The sequence below is a fragment of the Garra rufa genome, chromosome 6, assembly GCF_049309525.1.
Source record: "Garra rufa chromosome 6, GarRuf1.0, whole genome shotgun sequence".
NCBI lineage: Eukaryota > Metazoa > Chordata > Actinopteri > Cypriniformes > Cyprinidae > Garra > Garra rufa.
In genome coordinates this window covers 45403485-45427595 of record NC_133366.1, presented here as the reverse complement: position 1 = coordinate 45427595, position 24111 = coordinate 45403485, and the positions used below count along the sequence as shown (strand labels likewise).

The 24111-nt window shown below is 36.2% G+C and overlaps 4 protein-coding genes across 4 annotated transcripts; 1 reads left to right on the top strand and 3 right to left on the bottom strand.

The window, feature by feature from the left end:
- Positions 1 to 446: 446 nt before the first annotated feature.
- Positions 447 to 7588, bottom strand: rnf175 (ring finger protein 175). Its single transcript, XM_073841816.1, has 9 exons — positions 7473 to 7588; positions 6077 to 6114; positions 5522 to 5663; positions 4527 to 4681; positions 3233 to 3340; positions 2817 to 2937; positions 2225 to 2358; positions 1535 to 1636; positions 447 to 1049 (listed from the first exon to the last, which is right to left on the bottom strand). Exons 1-9 carry the CDS (start codon positions 7491 to 7493, stop codon positions 929 to 931), a joined length of 942 nt encoding a protein of 313 aa, XP_073697917.1. The 5' UTR covers positions 7494 to 7588; the 3' UTR covers positions 447 to 928.
- Positions 7589 to 10004: 2416 nt separating this feature from the next.
- On the top strand, positions 10005 to 15049 carry fgb (fibrinogen beta chain). Its single transcript, XM_073843116.1, has 8 exons — positions 10005 to 10148; positions 10239 to 10250; positions 10447 to 10650; positions 11364 to 11547; positions 11675 to 12016; positions 12760 to 12882; positions 14136 to 14421; positions 14519 to 15049. The coding sequence occupies exons 1-8, from the start codon at positions 10074 to 10076 to the stop codon at positions 14745 to 14747; spliced, it is 1455 nt and encodes a 484-aa protein (XP_073699217.1). The 5' UTR covers positions 10005 to 10073; the 3' UTR covers positions 14748 to 15049.
- Positions 15050 to 15846: 797 nt separating this feature from the next.
- LOC141336449 (fibrinogen alpha chain) lies at positions 15847 to 19787 on the bottom strand. Its single transcript, XM_073842087.1, has 4 exons — positions 18760 to 19787; positions 18354 to 18537; positions 17493 to 17638; positions 15847 to 17178 (listed from the first exon to the last, which is right to left on the bottom strand). Exons 1-4 carry the CDS (start codon positions 19060 to 19062, stop codon positions 16882 to 16884), a joined length of 930 nt encoding a protein of 309 aa, XP_073698188.1. The 5' UTR covers positions 19063 to 19787; the 3' UTR covers positions 15847 to 16881.
- Positions 19788 to 19896: 109 nt separating this feature from the next.
- Positions 19897 to 23638, bottom strand: fga (fibrinogen alpha chain). The gene is made up of 6 exons (XM_073842085.1): positions 23502 to 23638; positions 23272 to 23382; positions 22981 to 23164; positions 22719 to 22864; positions 21003 to 21900; positions 19897 to 20721 (listed from the first exon to the last, which is right to left on the bottom strand). Exons 1-6 carry the CDS (start codon positions 23553 to 23555, stop codon positions 20024 to 20026), a joined length of 2091 nt encoding a protein of 696 aa, XP_073698186.1. The 5' UTR covers positions 23556 to 23638; the 3' UTR covers positions 19897 to 20023.
- Positions 23639 to 24111: the final 473 nt, after the last annotated feature.

Below are 24111 nucleotides of genomic sequence, written 5' to 3'. Positions count from 1 at the left end.
CAAAAATGCTGAAAAACTTTTCTGAAGAATAGCTGGCAGTTTAACTGTTCAGGAAAAACAAGTGACTCAAGAACAACTATCACTAAACACTAAAAAACACAGCTGTTGATCATTCAGGTAACAACACAGTATTAAGAATCAAGTGTATGTAAACTTTTGAATTGGGTATTTTTTATAAATTCAACAGATTTAAGTCATCTTTTATGTGAAATATCTTATTAAGGCCAGTACTAAATAAAAAAATAACATGCGCTTTGTATAATCCCTCTTATTTTGGTCAAATAATTTACATTCTGCAAGGTGTGTGTAAACTTTTGACTTCAGCTGTATATTTGTAGAAACCGTGATCAAGTCAAATCTAAATTCAACCTAAATTTTTTGAATTAACTAATAATACACACCCAAATTTCCTAATCTTTGCAAACTCATGCCAAACTCCAGTCACATTGGTAGCCGCATAAAAATGGTTTTATTTTCCACAGAGTAGGTCACTTCCTGGGGTTTGACATGTTGGCCTGCTCAACATAAAACTAAACAAACAAAAAAAAAAAATACTGTTTGGCAATCACTCTTCTTTACCTTTCATCATTTTACCCTAATGAAAACATAACCGCTCAATATCTACACCTAACATAAAATACACCATTACAATGCTACAATTGTTAGACAGACAGACAAAATGAGGCACAGTTTGGATTAGGAGTGATAGACAGCAGCTTTAGAGGGGCTTTGATGTCTTTGATGTATCATCGTAGGTCACTTCTGAAAGTTGAGTTTTGTGTGTCTGAATGAGTCTGTATATAATAAATTAAAACAAAAATGGCTGTTTGATTTATATTATAAAGAGTACAATTTGTCAGATTTACAAATAAATATTCAAAAGGTCAACACATGCACAGTTTTAAACGGAGTCAAATACTGTAGGTGTTTATTCAAGTCCAAGTGAAAAATTTATTCCGTGCACGATTCCGATTATGATGGGCTGCCAGGCGACCAGGTACCTCAACCAATCCAGGAGCTGTCCATATAAAACATGCGTTCTCTCCCAGCTGATGTTCAGATTTAAGGTGGAAATATTACAAATGGCAACCTGAAAATATGCTAAAGGGTTAGTTCACACAAAAATGAACATTCTGTCATTAATTACTCCCCCTTGTCATGCCTTTTGTGTACAAAGAAAACAAAAATAACGACTTAGCAATGTGTTGTGGTACTCTTGTGAATGACAAGGAGAAATTGTTGAATAAAGTCGTTATTTTTGCTTTCTTTATGCATAAAAAGTATTCTTGTAGCTTCATAACATTATGGTTGAACCACTGACTATTTTAACAATGCTCTTACTACCTTTCTAGGCCTGAGAACATTTCATTCAGAGTCAGAAAGCTCTCGAATTTCATCAAAAATATCTTAATTTGTGTTCCGAAGATGAACGAAGGTCTTACAGGTTTGGAACGACATGAGGGGGAGTAACTAATGACAGATTTTCAGTCATGCATCTAAATTATGACCAATTAAATAAAAAATTCAAGGATACGGGTTGTTCATCATCCTTTTGAGGTCCACCTTCTCGTTGCAGTACGGACACGTCTGTTTTTTTCCCACGATGCACCAGCCACGAATACAGAATTCATGAAATCTGTTGATTATGGGTGGTTAAGGAAAAACTGAATAATTGGACTAATTTTACAAACTAACAATTGCTTACAGAAACTTCTACTTTATACTTTCTCAAACAATAAACAGAAAGCATTTAAACATACACTTTTTACATATGTGACCCTGGACCACAAAACCAGCCATAAGTCGCAACAGGGTATATTTGTAGCAATAGCCAAAAATACGTAGTATTGGTCAAAATTATACATTTTTCTTTTATACCAAAAATCATTATTATATATTAGATTAAGATCATGTTCTATCAAGATATTTTGTAAATTTCCTACTTTAAATATATCAAAACTAGTAACATGCATTGCTAAGAACTTCATTTGGACAATTTTAAAGGCGATTTCTTAGTATTTTGATTTTTTGTTTTGCACTGTCAGTTTGCAGATTTTCGAATTATTTTATCTCAGCCAAATATTGCATTATTCACAGCTTATTTATTCTTTCAGATGATGTAAATCTCAATGGTTTTGTGGTCCAGGGTCACATATATAACAATAACATTTGTTTCCTGTTAAGAAAAACATAACAGGTTAAGTTTAGAGGAAATCAAGGATACATGTGGTTACAGGAGAGCTGGTAGGTGTCCTCAATAATGCCTTCCTCATCTACATCCACAAAAATCCTCTGACCACACACAGCACATACGTCATTATTAAGGTTTCGGGACGGCATACCACCCATGTTATAGTACTGAAAAAAAAAAAAAACAGACAGAAAAGAAACAACAAAAAAGCCCAAAAGAGAGAATTTAGTTTTTTTTAACTAAAAAGAAACAGTTCACCCAAAAATGAAAACTTCTTGACAATTTACTCACCCTGAGGACTGTAAATGAATTTTTTTCTTTATTAGAGAAATTTCGCATTAAATCACTTGCTCACCAACAGTGAATGGGTGCCGTCAGAATGAGAATTCAAAGGATGCTAAATTTCTTCAAATCTGTCCCCATGAACAAACAAACTCATCTACATCTTGGATGCCCTGAGTGTGAGTATATTTTAATTTTTGGGTGAACTATTTCTTTAAATATTGCAAATAATACAAATAATAAATTGATTTATTTGTATAAATACAAATAAGGCTTAAGAATTACATTACGATAAGTGTGTATGGATGTTGTCTTATATATAAACTAATGTGCATGTATTTACCCCTATTGTGGATGCCATGTAGTCTGAGCAGATTTCAGCAAAGTCACGTCCCATTACCCCATAGTACAGACCGTAGAAAAGCATAATTACACCCACATCCATTGAGTCCTCTGCTTTAATCCTAGAGAGAAAAAAAGATATACTGTACAATAATTAGGCAATTAGACAATCAGAGCACATCCTCTGAAACATGTCACCCCAGAAGTATGAATCAATTTCTATTCACACAATGTCACCAAGGGAGTAATTCCATCCAATTAGTTTTCCATTGTGTCACATTACCATGGAAACTACTGACTCACTAACTCAAACACAGCCAAATTCTGTGTGTACGATTTTTCTAATCAGAATGAAGGCACCGTTCACACCTAAGCAAATATGTCAGTATGTTTCTGATGTGAATCAAGTTTACGCACCTGAAAAAAACATTGAATCCAAACATTGTAAACATGATGGCGAGATACCCGATCACACCCACAGCGTAGCTCAGCTTGTAAATGAGGAGGAACCACTTATACACCATCCTGCAGAAGTGAAATAGGCTTTATTTTAGTATGTGTTCTATATAACACTGCTAAAGCAACACAGTCAGCAAGTGGCATTACATATCTTATAATGTCATAAAACTAACATTAAAACTACACAGGTACTGTTTTTTATATGCTTCATTTACATTTAAAGGGAACTCCAAATATTAAGACTAGTATGCCTTAATATAACATAAATGATGTATTTTTCTGAAATGTGTAGTAGAAAACCAATGAAAGATTTATGTTATTAAAAAAAAATCGACATCATTTCATACATATTTTGGACAAAAATTAGATAAAATGGTTTCTTTCTACTGGCGCTACCTGTTGCTATTTTTACTCGGAAAACAAAATACTGATGCGATGCCACATTGTGCGACATTTGGTTGTAATGTTCATTCAAACGGCAACACGAGAAGAGATGTAAGTCTTCACTGCTTTCCTAGCGATAAGAAGAGGAGAAAAGAATGGGAAGATACCTGTAGGTGAATACAACTTCCTAAAGACCCACGTCTTTGTTCTCTCCACTTTAGCTCTGATGCCTTTGAGGCTTTTAGTAGACCACAGCTACTGAAAGAGCCTATAAACGGCAGAGACAAGATACGCTAGATGCCATCCTGGCAGGATGTAAACATGCCAACCCTTGTCAAGAAGCCGCAACCACTGAAGGAGTTTCCCAGAGTGGATTTCACTCGATATCCAAGGTGTTTAGACTCCTTGTGGGGAAAAATCTATTTTATGGCATTTGGTTTTGAACCTGTGCTTATATTCATTGCCACCTGTAAGCTCTTTCAGTAGCTGTGGTCATCGTATCAGTATTTTATTTTCCGAGTTGAGTTGTGGTAAAAGTAACAATAGGTAGCGCCAGTAGCTCACTGTGCAACCATTTCACGTCATTGAAATAATAGCGTCCCCCACAGTCCAAAATATGTATAAAAAAAGTGGATTTTTTAAATAACCTAATACTTTCATGGGATTTTACTACATATTTCAGTAAGAGACATCATTTACATTATAGTAAGCCATACAAGTCATAATACACAGGGTTCCCTTTAAAGCTTCTAAACCTTTTTGTATTCAACACAAGACAAAAAGCTATAGAAATGTTTGGAACATACAGGTAAGCAAATGCTGACAGAATTGCATTTTCTCTCAAAAAACAATGCATTTCAAGCATTACCGTGGCGTTCTGCAGGATAGAGGTTTGCGTGTGGCTCTAAATATGACATAGCTGGTGATAACTGAGAACATGCCCCATGTGGACAGGAAACGCCACCAGTAAAGCTTAATGGTGAAGTACAGAGGAACCACCCACATCTGCAACAGTGTGACCATCTACAAGAGAAACAACATTAACAATATTCATTAACTTCTTTATATTAAGGCATAGTAAAGTTAAGAGTCCTTAAAGGATTAGTTCACTTCCAAAATAAAAAATTTCCTGATAATTTATGCACCCTTTATCATCCAAGATTTTCATGCCTTTCTTTCTTCAGTCAAAAATAGGTTTTTGAGGAAAACATTCCAACATTTTTTTTCCATATACTGGACTTTGATGGGGATCAATGGGTTGAAGGTCCAAATTGCTGTTTCAATGCAGATTCAAAAGGCTCTAAACAATCCCAGCCGAGGAATAAGAGTCTTATCTAGTGAAACGGTCGATCATTTAAAAAAAACAAAACAAAAAACACACAATTTATATACTTTTTAGTTCTTCATCTGTGTACTTCGGTTCAAAAAGGTAGGGTAGGGCGAAAAACTCCATCTAATTTTTTCCTCCAACTTCAAAATCGTCCAACATCGTGGTTTACTTTTTCCATTTGACTTTCGTTGCACGTTTGCTTTGTAAACACTGGGTCATTACTTGCGCCTGCATCACGTGTGACCTTTTCAACGTGATTATGTAATGTGCGAATTTGAGCTAGTGCAAGATGAGCAATTGTGGTTAAAATGTATACCATTTATTTTTTTTTAAAAATGGACGATCATTTTGCTACATAAGACTCTTATTCCTCAGCTGGTATCGTGTAGAGTCTTTTGAAGCTGAAATCTGGACCTCCAACCTGTTGGTACCCACTGAAGACATGAATCTTGGATGACATGGGGTGAGTAAATTATCAGGAAATTTTTATTCTGGAAGTGAACTAATCCTTTAATATATAATATGGCACTCACATTGTAGGATCTGCAATGTCTTTGTTTCCACTGAACCAGGACAATCTGAGCAACCACTAGCGTGGCAATGAGAATCAGAACCATCTCAGCATGCATGGCCTCATGACCTCTGTGCTTCACATGCAACTTTTCGTGCTGCATCCTGGAGAAACACACATGTAAGTATAGACAAGTCAGAAAAGGTCAGAGAATTAAATCGAATGCCATGAAATCAAAGTTAAACAGAGATTACCCCTTCTAAGTGCACAAAAGGAAAAGCTACTGATACAGAAAAATAGGCCAGGAGGTTGTGAAAAAGCTTTTGCTCATTTGATGAGGACAGACCTACTGAGGCCACCTCCATGACACTGACGGTGTTCATTTATAATAATGACACAGACAAGCTCTAGAAACTATTTTTACACAGAAGGTGACAATCATAAGGTACTAAAAAAACAGGTTGTGACAGAACAGCTGTACACCCTTCTACATCAACTTTAACCTTTCGGAACATCTCAAATAAAAAATAAATTCTATGTAACAATGAAATAAAAAAGACTGATCACAAGTACTTACTTCCAAGATTCTCCGTGGGACATTTTCAAAAGGTCATCCTGTGAAGAAAGAAAGAAAATTAACAAATCAACATGCAATATTTAATCTACGTATTTGCAAGACTACAATTTGACATGCTTTATCAGCATGTTTAATTATTCTACAATTATTAGGCTTGTAGTTTGTATGCCTATATAACAGGGTTCCTCAAATCTTACCCCGGAGGGCGAATGCGCTGCAGAGTTTAGCTCCAACCCTGATCAAACTCACCTACTTGTGATTCTCTAATGATCCTGAAGACCTTGATTAGCATGCTCAGGTGTGTTTAGGGTTAGAGCTAAACTCTTCAGGAAAATGGATCTCGTGGGCCAGATTTGAGGATCCCTGCTATATAAGATATCACCTTTCAGGTTATTACAAGACCTCTGGTCTCAATTTATTGCGCTGAACAACAGTCATTATTGACCACCATTGACCAGTCAGAATCCAATTTTGCAGCAGGATGCATAATTGAGTGTAGCTGTGTCCCACAAGTAAAAATTGTATTAATTTTCTCCATTGTGGAACTGATTTTTAACAATAACTTATAAACCATTAAAAACATACCTACTTTAAGCTATGAGGTTAATTATACATTAATGCACATTTAACCCATCTAGAGCACGTACTCTGATGCTGGCATCTCCTTCTCTATGTCATATGAGTGTGAGATAAACATGGTCATGCTTGTCCACACCTCTCTATGATGTGTCAGCTGACTAGAACAGAGCTTTTGTGGCTCTAGCTGTCAGATAGCTTTTAATACAAGCTACTGATCATAATACATGTATCTTTTAAACCTCAAAGTCTTTATAATCACAGAAAAAATATATATAAAAAGGGTCAACATGCATGCATTTATTCATAAACCAGGCTTGTACACTTGTAGGTTGTAAGATTGTCCACTCATTCTGACTGCCCAGCGATTCACATTTAATAAACAGGCAGTGATATGTGTGATAGGCTATGCATTTCTAATTACAGTATCACCCAGATCATAGTCATATGTTATGACTATAGCAATCTATGTAGGACTACAGCAATACAGGGAATAGATGTTCCTGCCACGTTAAAAAGGCGTTTTGCTCGTAGCCAGTTTGCACTACAAACAACCGGCCGACAAACTAAACTAAACCAATCGTTCCCCCGTTATAATAACGCATCTATCTACATTGTAGGCCAGCGTGTCGATTATACAGCAATGTAAACAGACTTCGTTCATTATAATGGCAGCGTAAGTTACTAACGTTAGCTAGCCGCGTAACGTTAGCTGGTAGTGTAGAACGACAGCTTTAACACACACCACAAAATTAGGGCCAAACATCAAATGTTTTAGTTGTCTCGGAAGTATCCATAGATAAAATACTGAATCGAATACCTGGGGTTGCAGACCAGCCATTATTAATATCGGTCTAGATTCCAGTCATCTATTAATGGCTCCGTTTTTACCGGCAGACATCCTCCTGGTCGAGTTCCATCGTTGTCCGATTCGCGAATCATTCTTGTGAGTCGAATCTTTTCAGTGAATCTTAAAAAAAAAAAAAAAGATTCGCTTCCAAATCGAAAGTTTTCGAGTTTCTATTTTTTTCCGACTCGTTTGTTTGAACCGTCTCCTAAATTTCAGACATAAACTGATGAGAACTGATGAGTAAGCTTATACTAAATGATGCCATTTTGCTCTTACGAGCAAAAACGTTTTCAGCTATGCACAAATTAATGTTGTTGGGTGTTATATAATATTTAGGCTCTAAAAGACGTTTATATTAGCTGAAATATGCCTGAAACAACATTAACTGGGACATAAGATTGGAAAAAGGTAATAAAAGCAATGTGTGGTTATATACATTTATATCCTACGGCGAGAATCATCGAATCGTTTTTACCCGACTCTTGGAAATGAATCGTTCAAAAGAATCGACGGACTTCCTGTAATGTGTTCAAGACGGTCTCCTGGCACAGATCTGCGCAGAAGCAAGACTCGCGCACAGGTCTATGGGATTGGCTCTGCCACGACTCTACACATTTATGCAACTGATAAAATATCAGTTCCTTTAAAGTAGATTTCTGTTTCTATTTACCGTAATGTTAAATCACTTCTGACATACATTAGTTTTTTTTTTCATAATTAAGTAACAATTTGAAATCCAAAATTTTTTAACATTTTTATCCACAACAAGTTTTTTTGTAATTTCTAATTTGCAAGATTTAATCATTGATTCTCATCCTTACTTAATAGCTTAACCTTTTAAAGCATAGCATAAAGGGTCTGCACTTAGGTCATGGTTTGGTCAGTTACCTGGATGCACGGCAATATTGGAGATACTCAGAGGTAAACAACAGCATTGATTACACAGTTATTTTACTACTGAATAGTTGTTTTGATAATGTATGCTGTCTAAACCATTGAAATAATGTGTGGAAGCTGTTAAATCATATAGAGAAAGATTTAGTAAGCAGGATATGGCGCAATATTTTGACAAACTAAAGTTAATAGGTGGTAAAGATATACAAGCAGTATTAATTAATATATTAGCCTAATATTTCACCTACCTGACTGGAAATGATAAGAACAAACATGAATGTTGTCAAGATTCTTGCCCTGGAAATCCTAGTTCAGTTTGGCCAACCACAAACACCTTCCTCAGACAGTTTTTTGCACTCTTTTCCTTGATTTGTTATAACTTTTAGCAGTCCATAGTACTCCAAATGTTTTTACCTGTCTGACTAATTAGTACATCTCAAAACATGATAATAATTGAAAATTTTCAGCAACAATAATCAGCTAAATTTGAGTTTGGTTCAGTGGCATTGTTTACGTTCAGTGCACTACAGTCAGAGAAATCAGATTTATGGAGTGGGTTCCAAATATGTTAAAACAAGTTTGCATGTGCATATTCAGAGGCCTAACCTGAGTACAAATATGCAATTTGGTGCACTTGCTGATGTTTATATGGCCAAAAGATTTGATGAAATCCGTAAATGTTCTTTGATATATTACGAAAGTTCTTCTATAGCTATTCTATTCTATAACTATCACAGTCAGATGGCAGAAGGCATGTAGATTTTGTACAACAGTTTTTTTGATCAAGTTGATAATTTAGAGGCCTTCGAATTTTGTGTATTTAATAAGCTTAGGATACAGTAGGCTTTAAAGGGTAAATACAAAAGCTATCAATACTTTTACAATGAAAGGTGAGAGTGAGAGCATTAGAGTGATTTTTTTATATAAATGTTTCACTACACATAGAGTACAAAGTGTCTATTTGCAGTTGTCGTGTTTGTTAACTCTGAGTCAAAGTCAGAGATGTGGGTGGTTGAAGATATGTCACAATAAACCAAACTGGCCAAACAAACAGCTAACAGCAAATAGTTTACTTGCTGAGTAATGCTTATTTAACAGAACATACATCAACTAAGCATTAATCAATTGGAGATCCTTTCCTGTTTTTTATAATTGTGTATTAGTCATAATTTTTCTTGAACAAAAATTGCACCAGAAAACTAGAATTCTTTTCTTTATTCATACATTTATCCAGTCTTCTGTTAGCAGCAAATGTATGTAGTGGAAATTCAGTTCAAATGCTGTCAGAAATGAGGGTCTCTATTTTAAAATCTTTCACTGTAAATGTTTTTTTTTTACATTTAGTATTAACAGCCATAATGTACAGACAGTTTATTGCTATAGTTTGTTTGTTATATTGAAATATGCATTTTCATATTAGACATATACATCGATTGCTTCATGATGATTTATTATTGCTTTGTTCATGTCATTTCTTCATTTCCCAAAAATGATGCCGTCCCTGCAATGATTACCAAAAGTGACATCTCGAGAATTAAAGATTAACCAGCAGCACTGCAGTCCCTCCTGTTCCAGTGCAGGGGAGCGTCTGGTATAAATTTTGGGAGAGCAGCACTGAATCATCTACAGCTGAAAACCTCACACTTCCACTGGAACTAAAGTGTGAGCTCCACAAAAATGAAGCTTCGCTTTTTACTTTGCCTGTTAATTGTTGGAGCTCTTGCTCAGGACTACGATGATGAGGATGGAACGGTAAATACTATTTATTTTATTATTGTAAAGAATTATAATGTTTCATTTTTATAATATAGTGATTATTGTTTGCTTTCTGTCCCACTTTAGGATGATCAAAAAGTAAGTCTTTTCAAATACATTTCTAGAAAAGTAGTAAACAATTCAAATCATATACTGTATAAATATGAAATAATAAATGAACACAACTTCAAATTGATGCATTACGAAATTATGTTGTCATAGAAATTAAATTTAAACAATTATTTTGTTTAAAAAATACGGTGTCATTTTTAGATGGATTGTGTATTGATTTTAGGCTAAAGAAGCCCTAGATCCCCGGGGTCATCGTCCCGTCAGCAGAGGTCGAGAGACATACTCCGCAGGCCCAGCTGCTCCACCCCCCATCGGTGGGGGAAGCCGTTACCGTGGAAGACCAACTGCTGCACCGGTGGGAAGAGCTGAGCAGGAGAAGGAAGAGCAGCCAGATTCGGGTGGATGTACCCACATGTCTGAGAAAATGGTCAGAGTGCCAATGTGTTTTGATTCTACTTGTGCAATATGTGTTTAGATTGTAAGACTGGACAAGAGAAGATCTTAATAACAGTATAGAACTAAAATGAAAACCAGAGACTATTTTGATAGAAGACTGTGAAGCATTAGCCACCATATTGCTACATTCAAATCAATGACAGCTAAATGCTCAATATTCGGAAGACCACAAAATCAGTCATATGGGTAATTTTTTTAAATTGAGATTTATAAATCATCCAAAAGCTTAATAAATAAGCTTCCATTGATGTATGGTTTGTTGGGATAGGACAATATTTGGTTGAGATGCAACTATTTGAATATTTGGAATCTAAGGGTGCAAAAAAACAAAATACTGAGAAAATTGCCTTTAAATTTGTTTAAATGAAGTTCTTCAAAAATCAAAAATGAAGCTTTGAAATATTTACGGTAGGAAATTTACAAAATATCTTCATGGAAGATCTTTACTTAATATTCAAATGACTTTTGCCATAAAAAAAAATGATAATTTTGACCTATACAGTGACCCTGGTTTTGTGGGTCACAAAGGGAGACCAAATGTACATCATTAAAAATCTCCCATTGAAAACCCATTTTGTCAACCATTAATGTGAACATTGGTGTTTATTCTGGTTACGACCCTAATTCCAGTTAAAATCACATGCACAAAACAATTCCAAAAAAATATTTTTTTTCTCTTTTCAGGGTGTGTTGTGTCCTACAGGTTGTGAGCTGAAGAAAACCCTCTTGAAGCAAGAACGTAACGTGAGGCCAACTGTAGATCAGCTCAAAAGATCTGTGGATGAGCTGACCCAGTCCACCAACTCTGTCTATGGCTACGTCTTGGATATGACAGCAGAAGTAGCACAAAGACAAAGAGTCAGCGAAGGTAACTATACTTCATTAATAGAGCTTAGAAACTTAGATAATTGTAGCCTTTGTCAACCCATTTTCATTAATTTGACATTCTAAATTATTAAACATCCCCTCAAGTCACTGTTTGTGTTTCCTCATAGGCAATGGTTTGTTGGTTAATCAGTACACAGACAGCCTAGAGAACCAGCATGCTTATATTAAGGACGCTGTGGACATCACCTTCCCACAGAACATCAAAATCCTTCAGGGTGTGCTCGACAAAATCCGTGAGAAGATTCAGCGTTTGGAGAAGGCCATCACTAGTCAGAGGGCCAAGTGCCAAGTGCCTTGTAAAGTCACCTGCCCGATTCCTGTGGTGTCCGGCAAGGAGTGTGAAGAAATCATTCGCAAAGGAGGAGAGGATTCTCAGATGTACCTCATACGGCCTGATCCACTCGGCTCACCTTACAAGGTCTTCTGCGATCAGACAAGTAAAAAAGGAGGTATGTCCACTTTTATCCTCTAAACAAACCCCTAATCCTGACGTAACTCAGGATCTTAGGATCTGTGGCCTGTTGAGGCCACATCCAATTTTGGCTAATTGGAAAAATTTGTCTGCAATGTGATATTACATTTCGCAACACTTTCAAATGGAAATATCCAGTGAGTGGCACAAAAAGTGCATTCTGTTTTTCAAAAACAAATGAATGTGAATCTAGCATCGATTTATTACATTAGGTGGTTGCATGTGAAATATCCAGTGCAAAAGAACAGAGCACCTACAGTACACTAAACCCTACCCTAAACATAACTGAAAATGTGATCAAAAGCAATGTAAAATGTAAGATAAAAACCATGTTGAGTTGTTGTTTTTTTTTGACTCACACATATCATAAGTGAAGTGCCGGGTGAGCTACTGAGCATGTTTACTTTGTCAAGAAAAGCCATACATATGGAGCTGGTTTTGAAATGCAAACTAGTTTACAAATCATGCATTACAATAAAAAAGTTTTAAAGTCACAACATAGTATTATGCAAGGAACTGTGTGAAAATAAATCTGCCCCGTAATAATTTTTTTTGTGAAAGGGTATAAAAGTTATCAGTGTTTTACTGACAGTAGTGTTCATTTCAATCAGGAACAGGAGTAAATGTTTGTTTAGGTACATTTTGGAGCAAAAAAAAAATATGTTGACACATTTTACCAATGTTGTAACAATAATTATAAACTTCTCCACTATTCCAAAGGTTGGGTGCTCATCCAGAACCGTATGGACGGCAGTGTCGATTTCGGCAGGCGTTGGGACGACTACCGGAGAGGCTTTGGAAACGTCGCATTTGATGTGGGCAAAGGCCACTGCCAGACTCCTGGTGAGCGATGGCTAACAAACAATGTGTTGTGGTTCTGCATGTTGTTTTACTGATGAATATCTAGCCAAGAACTTCAAATTTAGACTAGCATTGCATAGTTTGTGGTTAAAACCTGCAGAAAAGACCAATGTATGTTGTGTTTTGGATGCTGATGTACCAATTTCCGCAACCAGGCTTCTTAACTAGCTTAAAGGAGAAGTTCACTTCCAGAACAAAAAATTTACAGATAGTGTACTCACCCACTTGTCAACCAAAATGTTCATGTCTTTCTTTCTTCAGTCGTAAAGAAATTATGTTTTTTGAGGAAAACAATTTAGGATTTTTCTTCATATAGTGGACTTCTATGGTGCCCCGAGTTTGAACTTCCAAAATGCAGATTAAATGCGGCTTCAAACGATTACAAATGTGGTTGTAAACGATCCCAGCCGAGGAAGAAGGGTCTTATCTAGCGAAACAATCGGTTATTTAATATTTATTATTCATTTATATACTTTTTAACCCCAAAAGTTTGTCTTGTCTTGCTCTGTCTGAACTCTGTTTTTTCCTGTTCAAGACAGTTAGGGTATGTCGAAAAACTCCTGCCTCATTTTCTCCCTCAACTTCAAAATCATCCTACATCGCTATTTTAGCTTTTTTGTTAAGGGTGTTGGATCTTCTTTGCATGTTCACTTTGCAAACACTGGATCTGTACTTCTGCAGTGATGTTGGATGATTTTTAAATGATTTTTGACGCTGAGGGAGAAAATAAGATGGGAGTTTTTCGACATACTCTAACTGTCTTGAACCAGAAAAAACAGAGTTCAGGCAGAGCAAGACAAGACGAGTGTTTGAGGTTAAAAAAGTTAAAAAAAAAAAAAAAATAGCTAAACGTTTTGCTAGATAAGTTCAAACTCAGGGCACCATAGAAGTCCACTATATGGAGAAAAATCCTAAGGGCACCATAGAAGTCCACTATATGGAGAAAAATCCTAAAATGTTTTCCTCAAAAAACATAATTTCTTTAAGACTGAAGAAAGAAAGACATGAACATCTTGGATGACAAGGGTGTGAGTACATTTTCTGTAAAGTTTTGTTCTGGAAGTGAATTTCTAATTTAATCAACAAAACTTCCATGCTCAACCAGTTTTACTGGTGAACGAGTTAAAGTCCACCAGCATAATTCAGTTCTTTTCAGCAGGGTCTAAATCTCTAAGTCACATTCACTGACTCTTCATATCATCTCATTCTCTAATGAACTTGTTGTTGACTTTTAGGTGAGTACTGGTTGGGTAACGACCGTATTAGTCAGCTTACAAAGATGGGTCCCACTGAGCTTATGGTTGAAATGGAAGACTGGTCCGGTTCAAAGGTCTACGCTCAGTATGAGCAGTTCACTATGCAGGGCGAAGCCACTAACTACATTCTAGCAATTGGTCGTTACTCGGGAACGGCTGGAAACACATTCATGGATGGCGCAACAGAACTGTTTGGAGAGAACCGTACCATGACCATCCACAACGGCATGATGTTCAGCACCTACGACAGAGATAATGACAAATGGTGCGTAAGAGTTTGTCCTAATAGTGGCCAGATTAAAAAGTGCATGGAAAAGCTATTTAGTATCTGAAGGTCTCTCTCTCTCCAATTGTCTTAACAGGATACCTGGCGATCCTTCTAAGCAGTGTTCAAAAGAAGATGGAGGAGGATGGTGGTACAACCGATGCCACTCTTGTAATCCTAATGGGCGATACTATTGGGGAGGATCTTATACAAAAAATATGGCCAAGCATGGGACAGATGATGGCATTGTGTGGATGAACTGGAAGGGCTCGTGGTATTCACTCAAATCCATCAGCATGAAGATCAGACCTTACTTCAAACAATAGTAAAACGTCAAGCAAATTGAAATGAGATGCAGTAGATGTGTCTATTCTTGCGTACATCCCCATTCAGTGGCACTCATTTCATTAAGGCTTTTTTTGAGAATAGGAGGATAATAAAACCTGAAGCTAAACATTTCAAGAGACACTGTTCGTACATGCATAAAAGAGTGTGAATTAACTGCAAAGGTTAGAGAGGTGTTATTAAAGATGTATTAAAATGTTGGGCATGAAATGTAAAACCGTGGAAAACAAGATGGAAACACAATCCACCTATTTCTTATTAAAGCTGACCTACAAAAATGAAACATGTCTTCTGTATTTATATAATGTTTTCTTATTTTAAATTTTTGCATATTTGCACTCTGTCAATTTCTAATAAATAAACTTTCTCAAAAGACTTTTCACGCTATTATGAGTTTATATACATGCATCTAAAAAAATTCTGTCATTTTTGTCATTAGATTTTCTCTACACAGGTATATTTGTAGCAATGGCCAAAAATACATTGTGGGTCAAAATGACTGATTTTTCTTTTATGACAAAAATCATTAGGATATTAAGTAAAGATCAGCTCCATGAAGATATTTTTTTAATTTCCTTCCGTAAATATATCAAAACTTAATTTTTGATTAGTGATATGCATTGCTAAGAACTTAATATGGACAACTTTAAAGGCAGTTTATTTCAGTATTTTTATTTCTTTGTACCCTCAGATTCCAGACTTTCAAATAGTTGTATCTCAGCCAAATAGTGTCCTATCCCAACAAATCAATCCATACATCAATGGAAAGTGTATTTATTCAGCTTTCAGATGATATATAAATCTCAATTTTAAAAAATTAAACCCTTATAACTGGTGGTCCAGAGTCTCTATAAATGAATGAATGAACAACCTTAAGTCGATAAGGCTTTTGTATGTGTTTAAGATACATAAAATGACACTTAAATAACAATTTTATATTTAATTTCACAAAATTACATCTTGGTTGGAAATGACATCCAATGAAAATATTCTGCTCACAGGTTATGTTTACTTTATGTTTATTTTTTCTTGGTAAACAAGTATACTAACAAAAAAAAAGAAAATAAAACTTTAGGGGCACAATAGTTTGTTGGGGTGGAAACAATGCAGTTTTAATGTGACCTTCATATGTATAACTATAAGAAAAAATATAGTGAAATTGCCGAAACCATCCCCTGAGACATGAAAGTAGCTACAGATACATCTAAACACAAACAAAAATATTCATATACATTCAAAAATTCAGATTCATATTTATTTGATGCTCACTACATCACTACATTTACAAAAATGTTACATGGTTTTGAGATTTTATTGAGGTATTTAATACTTATCAAGGTATTTAATGTGTTTGACAGGCTGATTTCTGTGCTTGTGTGTGAAATGGCATTTTGTACAGTCTCTCATTCACATCTGCTTCTGCGTTGGAACTAAGGCTACAATAGATATGGCAATAAAGGCAATTTTATACTGCTATACATGAAATACTGCACACAAGTTAGATGTATACTGCAAAAAAAAAAAAAAGAAACTGAAACTGTAAACATGATATTGCTAAAATACTGTAAATGACACAGTGGTCTTTAAATAAATATGTAGTAAATAGATAACAGACCAAGTCACAAGAAATAAATGCAGTATTTGTGAACAGTACTCATATGTGACTCTGAACCACAAAACCAGTAATAAGGGTCAGTTTTTTGAAATTGAGATTTTTCATCTGAAAGCTGAACAAAAAGATAGGAAAATACAGTATTTGGACGAGATACAGCTATTTGAAAACCTGGAATCTGGGGATGTAAGAAAATCACCTTTAAAGTTGTCCAAATGAAGTTAGCAATGCATATAATTAATCAAATTTTTGGATATATTTACGGTAGGAACTTTACAAAATATCTTCATGGAACATGATCTTTACTTAATATCCTAATGATTTTTGACATAATTGAAAAATCGATAATTTTGACCCATACCAATGTATTTTTGGCTTTTGCTACAAATATAGCCGTGATATTTATGACTGGTTTTGTGGTCCAGGGTCACATATATTACTAAACCACAGGCAATGTCAGATAAAAACAATCCCTCATTTTACTAATCTAGACATAAATCTGATTAAATATCTTCTAGGAGGTCATCTAAAACCACCTGGTGCAGCTCAATGTCTTCAAACTTTGTTAGCAGCTCAGTGCGAACAATGGGAATTTTTCGGTAAGTGGTTGACACACTGGGACGATCAACTGACTGAAATTTTAGTTTTTTGTTTTTGGAGAATGATTTTCGCCTCTTGGAGATAATGCTGAACTGCTCCATTTTGTTCTCCATAGCTTTGTAGGCTTCCTTATCTACCGCATGGTCAAAGGTTTGCTTGCATGATCCTTTGCACGCTCGGATTTTGATGTCAATGTCCACCTTCAGTCCAAAAATTAAACAAAAAACAAGTCTGAATCAGGACAAAAGTTACATTTCAACTTCAAGCAAATAGTGAAATCCCTGACTCAGACGTTTTTGCAGAACATCTGATTAAATATATTGATTATGTGAGCCTTAATTTACTAACTTTCCAGTCAATAAAATAAACAGTTTGTTCTCGACCCAGGGGCTTTAAAAAACTTTTAATGAGCCAGCAAAATATAGTTTTTACCCCTCAGAGATATTGAATTTGAATACTGACTCTGAAGAAGGTTAAGAACCAATAATATAAAGTATTTTGGCACATCGATTACCTCAGTTCGCCGGATTTCATTTATCTGGTTCCAGATCAAGTGATGGTGCTTCTGTAGGTCTTTTGCAAGTTCTGCAGACCTCTTGTGCAGCAATGTTAAGTTTCTGTGAAGGTCTTCAGCAAACTCAGCATATCTGATCTCATGCACTGCACAGAGAAAATACCATAAGGCCATCTCATGTAGTTCCTCTACATAAAGCCTTGTTTCCTATTAAACACTAGAATATCAGAGTGATTTGTTCAGGGTCTTCTGAGTAATTTATGATGGTAAATTGAGGTTGAAATAAATATCTGACCATGGACTACAAAACTAGTCATAAGGGTAAATTTTTTGAAAACTGAGATTTATACATCATCTGAAAGCTGCATAAACATGCTTTCCATTGATGTGTGGTTTGTTAGGATAGAACAATATTTGGCCAAGATACAATTTGAAAATCTGGAATCTAAGGGTGCAAAAAAATCTAAATATTGAGAAAATCACCTTTAAAGTTGTCCAAATGAAGTTCTTAGCAATGCATATTACTAATCAAAAATTAAGTTTTGATATATTTATGGTAGACAATTTACAAAATATCTTCATGGAACATGATCTTTACTCAATATCTCAATGAATTTTGCCATAAAAGGAAATTCATATTTTGACCCATACAGTGTATTGGCTATTTCTACCAATATACCAGTGCTACTTATGAGTTTTGTGGTCCAGGGTCACATTTGTTGAAGCAGTTTGAGAACATTCTGAGGGTTCTAAATGTAAGGTGATTCAGGTATTTTTTCATTTTTACATTGTTAATAAAACCCATGATTTGAGAATTAGATATATAAGCACATAAATAATGAACCGTAACGTGTAACATACTATATGTCTGTATGATAGCTTTTCTTTGTGACCCGTAAAACTGCACAATCTTTTGCATTACAGATGAAGTGATGTCCTGATTTTGTTGAATCCTTTCACAAATATTTCTCAGACGTTTCTGAATGTCTTCATCTGCAAGATTAATAAGACCCTCTAGATGACACCCAGATGGACATTTATCCTCCTACAAAGAAAAATAAAATATGCTGAAAAATTCCAGTAACAATTGATTTCAACAACTGTGGATTAAGATTAGTCATTTATTTATTTTCCTGTACTTTTCTTCTTTTCTTATATAATTTATAATCATATTTATCATTAACTGTTATTTTTATTCTTAATTTACTAGTTCATTTAAAAACACTATTTTTGAAGACAAGTTATATGATTCTCCAAAATAACTCACCCTCTCCTCATCAGAGCACAAGGGGTATGCTGGCCGTGCTGGACAGTGTCCAAATCTGGTGTAACCATAACGATTATGTGGTTTGAGACTGGATTTCAAGGCCGTACACACTGAAACAAACCACACACTGGCATTAAACTTGATAATGTTTATGCTTTGTAGATTGGTAATGGCTAATGTTGAAAACAGCATTCGTATTAAGAGGGTTATATCATACAATTGTGATATACAGTTGAGGTCAAAAGTTTGCATACATCTTGCAGAATCTACAAGGGATAATAAAAGGCAAATAAGAGGGATCATACAAAATGCACGTTTTTTATTTTTATTTAGTACTGACCTAAATAAGATGTTTCACAGAAAAGATGTTTCCATATAGTCCACAAGACAAAATAATAGTTGAATTTATATAAATGACCCCGTTCAAAAGTTTACATACACTAGATTCATAATACTGTTTTGTTACCTGAATGACCCATAGCAGTGTTTTTTATGTTTAGTGATAGTTGTTCATGAGTCCCTTGATTGTCCTGAACAGTTAAACTGCCCGATGTTCTTCAGAAAAATCCCACAAGGTCCCACAAATTCAGCATTTTTGTCTCTTTGAATCCTTTCCAACAATGACTTTGTGATTTTGAGATCCATCTTTTCACACTGAGGACAACAGAGGGACTCATATGCAACTAGAAGGTCCAAACGCTCACTGATGCTTCAGAAAAAAACAAGATGCATTAAGAGCCTTTGAATAGAATGAAGATATGTAAATGTTTTCTTATTTTGCCTAAATATCATATTTTTTTCATTTAGTACTGTCTTTCAGAAACTACATGTTCCCCAAAAGACAAAATAAGCTAAATATACCCTGATCTTCATAATCCAAATGCATCCAATGCATCATCTTTCTTACCGCAGCCTAGTGATATGTACTCTTAAGGTCAAACTATGAACCTTTTGGGGGTAAATAAGACAAAAGTTGTTCTACCCTTTCAGATTAAAATAAGCTTTATTTATTGTACATTTAAAGAAATCATAATGATCCCAACACAATTTGTGATTATCAATCAGCTGTAGGGTGTCTATTTTTAGAAAATATTTCTGAAAGCAGATACTTTGAAATAAAAACACACACTCCAAAACTTGAAGTGAACACATTTTTATTGGAAACATGAGGTAAGCTGGTTGTTTGAAAGTGTACATGGCAATGATAAGCAGATCATTGAAAAAACAATGGCAAAACAATGGCAATCTGTACCGTTTTTATTTTTTAGACAGGTCTGATCATCATTCTCACTACTTTGAGGGAGTAATCAGCTGGTTTGAAAGGCAGCCACACAACACCATTCTCAATCTCATAAGGGACTGTGGTGCCAGGGTCGTACTGGCCTCCCTTATAGTAAATCCCATTAAGGTTGGCCGACTGGCAGTTATTATACCACCACCCTCCACCGTACATCTCCGCACAGTTCTCCTCCCATTTATCGCTGTCCCTATCAAAGGTGCTAAACTTCATGCCAGCGTGTGAAAGAAAGGATCCGAGGTTAGGTTGACCCTTCACTAACGCATCACCTGCATCACCCGTGTAGTCTGACACAGTCAGCAGAAAGCCCTCGGCCTCCGAGCCAACTTTAACGCTGTACTCGGCGTAAGCCTCGTTCCCGTCCCAATCCTGCAGCTCCACTCTCAGAAGACTTTCTTTCTGAGTGAGAAGGTGTAGGAATTTGTTGCCAATCCAGATCTCACCCTTTCCCTGCTGGTCTAGCCTGCCAAAACCATTTCGATACTCCTTCCAAGTGCGATTGAAGTTACCAGACCCATCTTCCCTCTGCTGAACCAGAGTCCAGCCACCCAACCCAGTGCCCTGGTCACAGTAAACCTCTACTACCTCCTCCGACCCAGCCGGCTTTATTTTGAACAGGCCGCTCTGACCGCCATTCGCATGCTTCTGCAGGATTTCAGCGCAATCTGAAAGAAGATTACACACTTGCTGATTAGAGCAGAGCTGCATTCGTTCCAGAGATCCATATAATTAATTTCGGAACTTATTACATAGTTCCGCAACATCGTTTCTGGATGAGCATGTGAGTGCAATTAAATGTGACATGATATGTTAATTACTTTAGTCCATTACACCACATGTTTCCAAGAAGCTCTAACAAACTCTTGCTAGTGTTATTAAGAGAATTACATTTGCTAATGGTTCACTTGTGTATGCTGCTTGAGTTAAGAGTTTCACGCTTGTGTACCTCCTCCAACAAAGCCGGCCTTGCGCTCGTCTTGCACTTTCACACTTCGTGCGTGGATGTCTGGTAGGTCCTCTTCCACATCACCAGTCATGAACGCCCCAAAGTCATCCCCAAAAGCTGGGTCGGTAGAGAGGGAGGTCTTTGAGTAACTTTTGCTTCCGTCTGACATGGTTGTTTTTGACGATGATGAGGTTGAGGTTGAGGATGAGGATGAGGAGTACCTTTTGGTATCAGGGCCGAGACCCGTGAAGAAACCTCCACCGAAGTCACCTATTCCGTCTGTGCCATGACTGAGAGAAGTGAGGGACTTTTCATCCCCACCAGTCACGGTTATTCTGACTCCATCACGGGTCAGTTCTTTCCCTTGTTTGGCTGCTGCCATAAACTCTGTATCTGAAATTCCCAGTTTTCCTAAATCTTCACACCCGGGCCCACTAGCCGAAACCTCAATCTTCTCCACAGGGCCATCTTTGGTGTGCGTTACTACCTTGCGCACTGACTTGGTGCACTGCGTGGTGGTGGAGGAGGAGGAGGTATGTGATGAAGAGGAAGTTGAGCCCATACCTGATGTGGGGAACTTGCTAACAGTGGCGGCAGATTCGGCAGTGGAACCTTCCGCCTCCAGAGTAAGCTGCATCTGACCCACGTCTCCGAAGAGGAGCTGCTTCTGCTCGGCTTTGCCCGTTCCGCTCTTAAATATGGAGGGTAACACCAAGTCCTTCAATGGCCTGCTCTTCATGATTCCCAGGGAACTGACGGTCTCCACGCTCTGCATGTTCAAAGTGTTCAGTTGGTCCATTTGCTTGTCCAGAGCTGCATAGCTCTCCCGGTCCACAGAGAACTCAGTGTAGCTGGCACAAGAGCCCTTGCATGTGCGTAGTTTGATATCGATGTCAACCTGCGATAATAATGTCCAAGAGATAATAATGGGAGAATGTGCTTGAATAGTAAGATAAGAAATACATGTAGAGAGAAATAACTAAATATTTATATATTTTAAAAAAAACAAACAGTGACCATATTTTAATATTTAAGCTATAATAAATTTTAGTTTGGCTTATTTTTGTGCAAGTACAAAATTTCACTTTATATGGAAGCCCGTTTCCACCACTGAATAAAAATAAAAAAAGTAATTATGACATTTTATCTCATAATTTGGACTTTTTTTTAACTCTTGCAGTTCTGACTTTTCTTCTCAGAATTGTGAGATTGCGAGTTTTAAAGTCAGAAACTCATAATTCTGAGAAATAAAGTCAGAATTGCGAGATATAAACTATACTTGATATACTTGTGAGTATATCTAACAATTGTGACTTTTATTCTCAGAATTGCAAGTCTGACTTTGTGTTTCACAGTTGAGAGTTTATATCATGCAATTCTGAGAAAAAAAGTCAGAATTTTAAGTTTATATCTTGCAATTCTGACTTTATAACTCACAATTGCAAGTTTGTATCACACAATTCTGAGTCAAAATTGTGAAATAAATATAAAGTCACAATAACCTTTTTATTTTTTTATTCAGTGTTGGAAACAGGCTTTCATAACTTTTTAGTTATGGAGACATAAAGACTTAAATCATTTTAATATATAAGTATTTTAAACTTTCTTTTACAACTTTCTATTTTTTTGATCTAAAAAGGCCTTCCATACGTTTCTTATAAACAACTGAATTTTAATAAATCAAAAGCATTTTTTTTTAATAAATATTTTGCTCACCTCAAGCCGCTGAATTACAACAACTTGATCTTTGACCTGCGACTTCAGAGCGTCCAGTAACCGGAGTTGACGGTCAATTTTAATCTTGATATCAGTAATCCTCTGTCTCAGCTGTTCAGCCAAGGTGGCATACCTGTTATCATTTCCTGTGAGGAAGGAGGAAACATTTTTTTATAATATCTTCTGTGAACTTCCACAAAGTAACTTCATCCTTGGCACGAATGATCAAAATTTCCAAAAATCACTCATCTATAATTCTTACCTGCGCTAGAAGTCAATCGATCTCTTAAGTAAGTGTAAGTGGTTTTGGACACTTGATCAGCGGAGCGATAGAGTTTTCGGCCCTCGTCCAGAAGACGACGAATCTTCTCTATCTTCTTGAGGATATCGTGGTCAGCTTTGTCCATGAGGCCTTGAACTCGGCAGCCGGATGGGCATTTGCTTCCCTGAAGAATTTAAATGGGCATTTGCTATCTTTAGCCAATTTGTTGGTGGGCATTATGATATTTTCAGTGCTTAAAAACTACTAAAAAAAATGAATAAATAAACATACCCAGTCGTCATCAGTACACATAGGCCATTCTTTGGTCTTACAGGTGTCTTGTGCCTTGTAGCCGTGCTCAATAGGACGAGCACCTCTAGGGTTCACGACTGTGTCGTCTGACTGAAAAATAAAATATTTTTTTTTGTAATTACTTAAGAAATTAAATCGGTTCAAATAAAGATAAAAGGAAATGTATCGACTGTTTGTTAGTGATTAGTGATATGAGACCATGCACTCACCAAGGCAGAGGACACGACCACGAACAGGCAGAGGAGCGAATGTGTGAGCTTCATCTCTGGCCTCTCTGTGCAGAATACAGACTCTCACTGCTCGCACATCCCATATGAACCCTTCTGATTGATCAACAGCTTGACTCATTATTGACAATGGTCACTCAGTCCCCAGCCCCCGCAGTATGGAACACAGAGAAACAGAGATGGAGAGAGAGATACAAATTACACAACTTCAAACCGTTATCAGCTGCTTTACGGGAATGACAACGTATGTGCTTGTACAAGAACTGACTGCACTATGAGATGGAAGCTAAGAGAATATTAGTGGAATATATTTTTATAGCTCATTATTGTATCATTGAAAAATAATTTGGGGAGTTTTGTGAATTGGAGAAAGACTTTTTTGGACAAAAGTAACAGTAATTATATACAATATATTTAAATAAATGCTTTTATTTTATTTTAAAGAATGCTTTAAAAATGTATCACAGTTTCCACACAAATATTGTGCAGCTCAACTTTTGATAATAATAAGAAATGTTTCTTGAGCACCAAATCAGCATATTAAATGATTTCTGAGGGATTTGACAGGGTTCGTTGCATTTTTGCAAACATG

Bases quoted from the DNA above. Each gene is read 5' to 3' on its own strand.
- fgb (XM_073843116.1), top strand. From the start codon at position 10,074: ATGAAGCTTCGCTTTTTACTTTGCCTGTTAATTGTTGGAGCTCTTGCT. The intron at 12,883-14,135 runs GTGAGCGATGGC...GTTGACTTTTAG, and splicing joins AGGCCACTGCCAGACTCCTG to GTGAGTACTGGTTGGGTAAC. The intron at 14,422-14,518 runs GTGCGTAAGAGT...TTGTCTTAACAG, and splicing joins GACAGAGATAATGACAAATG to GATACCTGGCGATCCTTCTA.
- fga (XM_073842085.1), bottom strand. From the start codon at position 23,555: ATGAAGCTCACACATTCGCTCCTCTGCCTGTTCGTGGTCGTGTCCTCT. The intron at 23,383-23,501 runs GTGAGTGCATGG...TTTATTTTTCAG, and splicing joins TGGTCGTGTCCTCTGCCTTG to TCAGACGACACAGTCGTGAA. The intron at 21,901-22,718 runs GTGAGCAAAATA...TTATTATCGCAG, and splicing joins TTGTAATTCAGCGGCTTGAG to GTTGACATCGATATCAAACT.
- LOC141336449 (XM_073842087.1), bottom strand. From the start codon at position 19,062: ATGATCCCTCTTATTTGCCTTTTATTATCCCTTGTAGATTCTGCAAGA. The intron at 18,538-18,759 runs GTGAGTTATTTT...TTTTCTTTGTAG, and splicing joins TGTGCTCTGATGAGGAGAGG to GAGGATAAATGTCCATCTGG. The intron at 17,639-18,353 runs GTATGTTACACG...TTCTCTGTGCAG, and splicing joins AGCTATCATACAGACATATA to TGCATGAGATCAGATATGCT.
- rnf175 (XM_073841816.1), bottom strand. From the start codon at position 7,493: ATGGCTGGTCTGCAACCCCAG. The intron at 6,115-7,472 runs GTATTCGATTCA...CTTTCTTCACAG, and splicing joins TGGCTGGTCTGCAACCCCAG to GATGACCTTTTGAAAATGTC. The intron at 2,359-2,816 runs GTAAATACATGC...TTTTTTTTTCAG, and splicing joins ACATGGCATCCACAATAGGG to TACTATAACATGGGTGGTAT.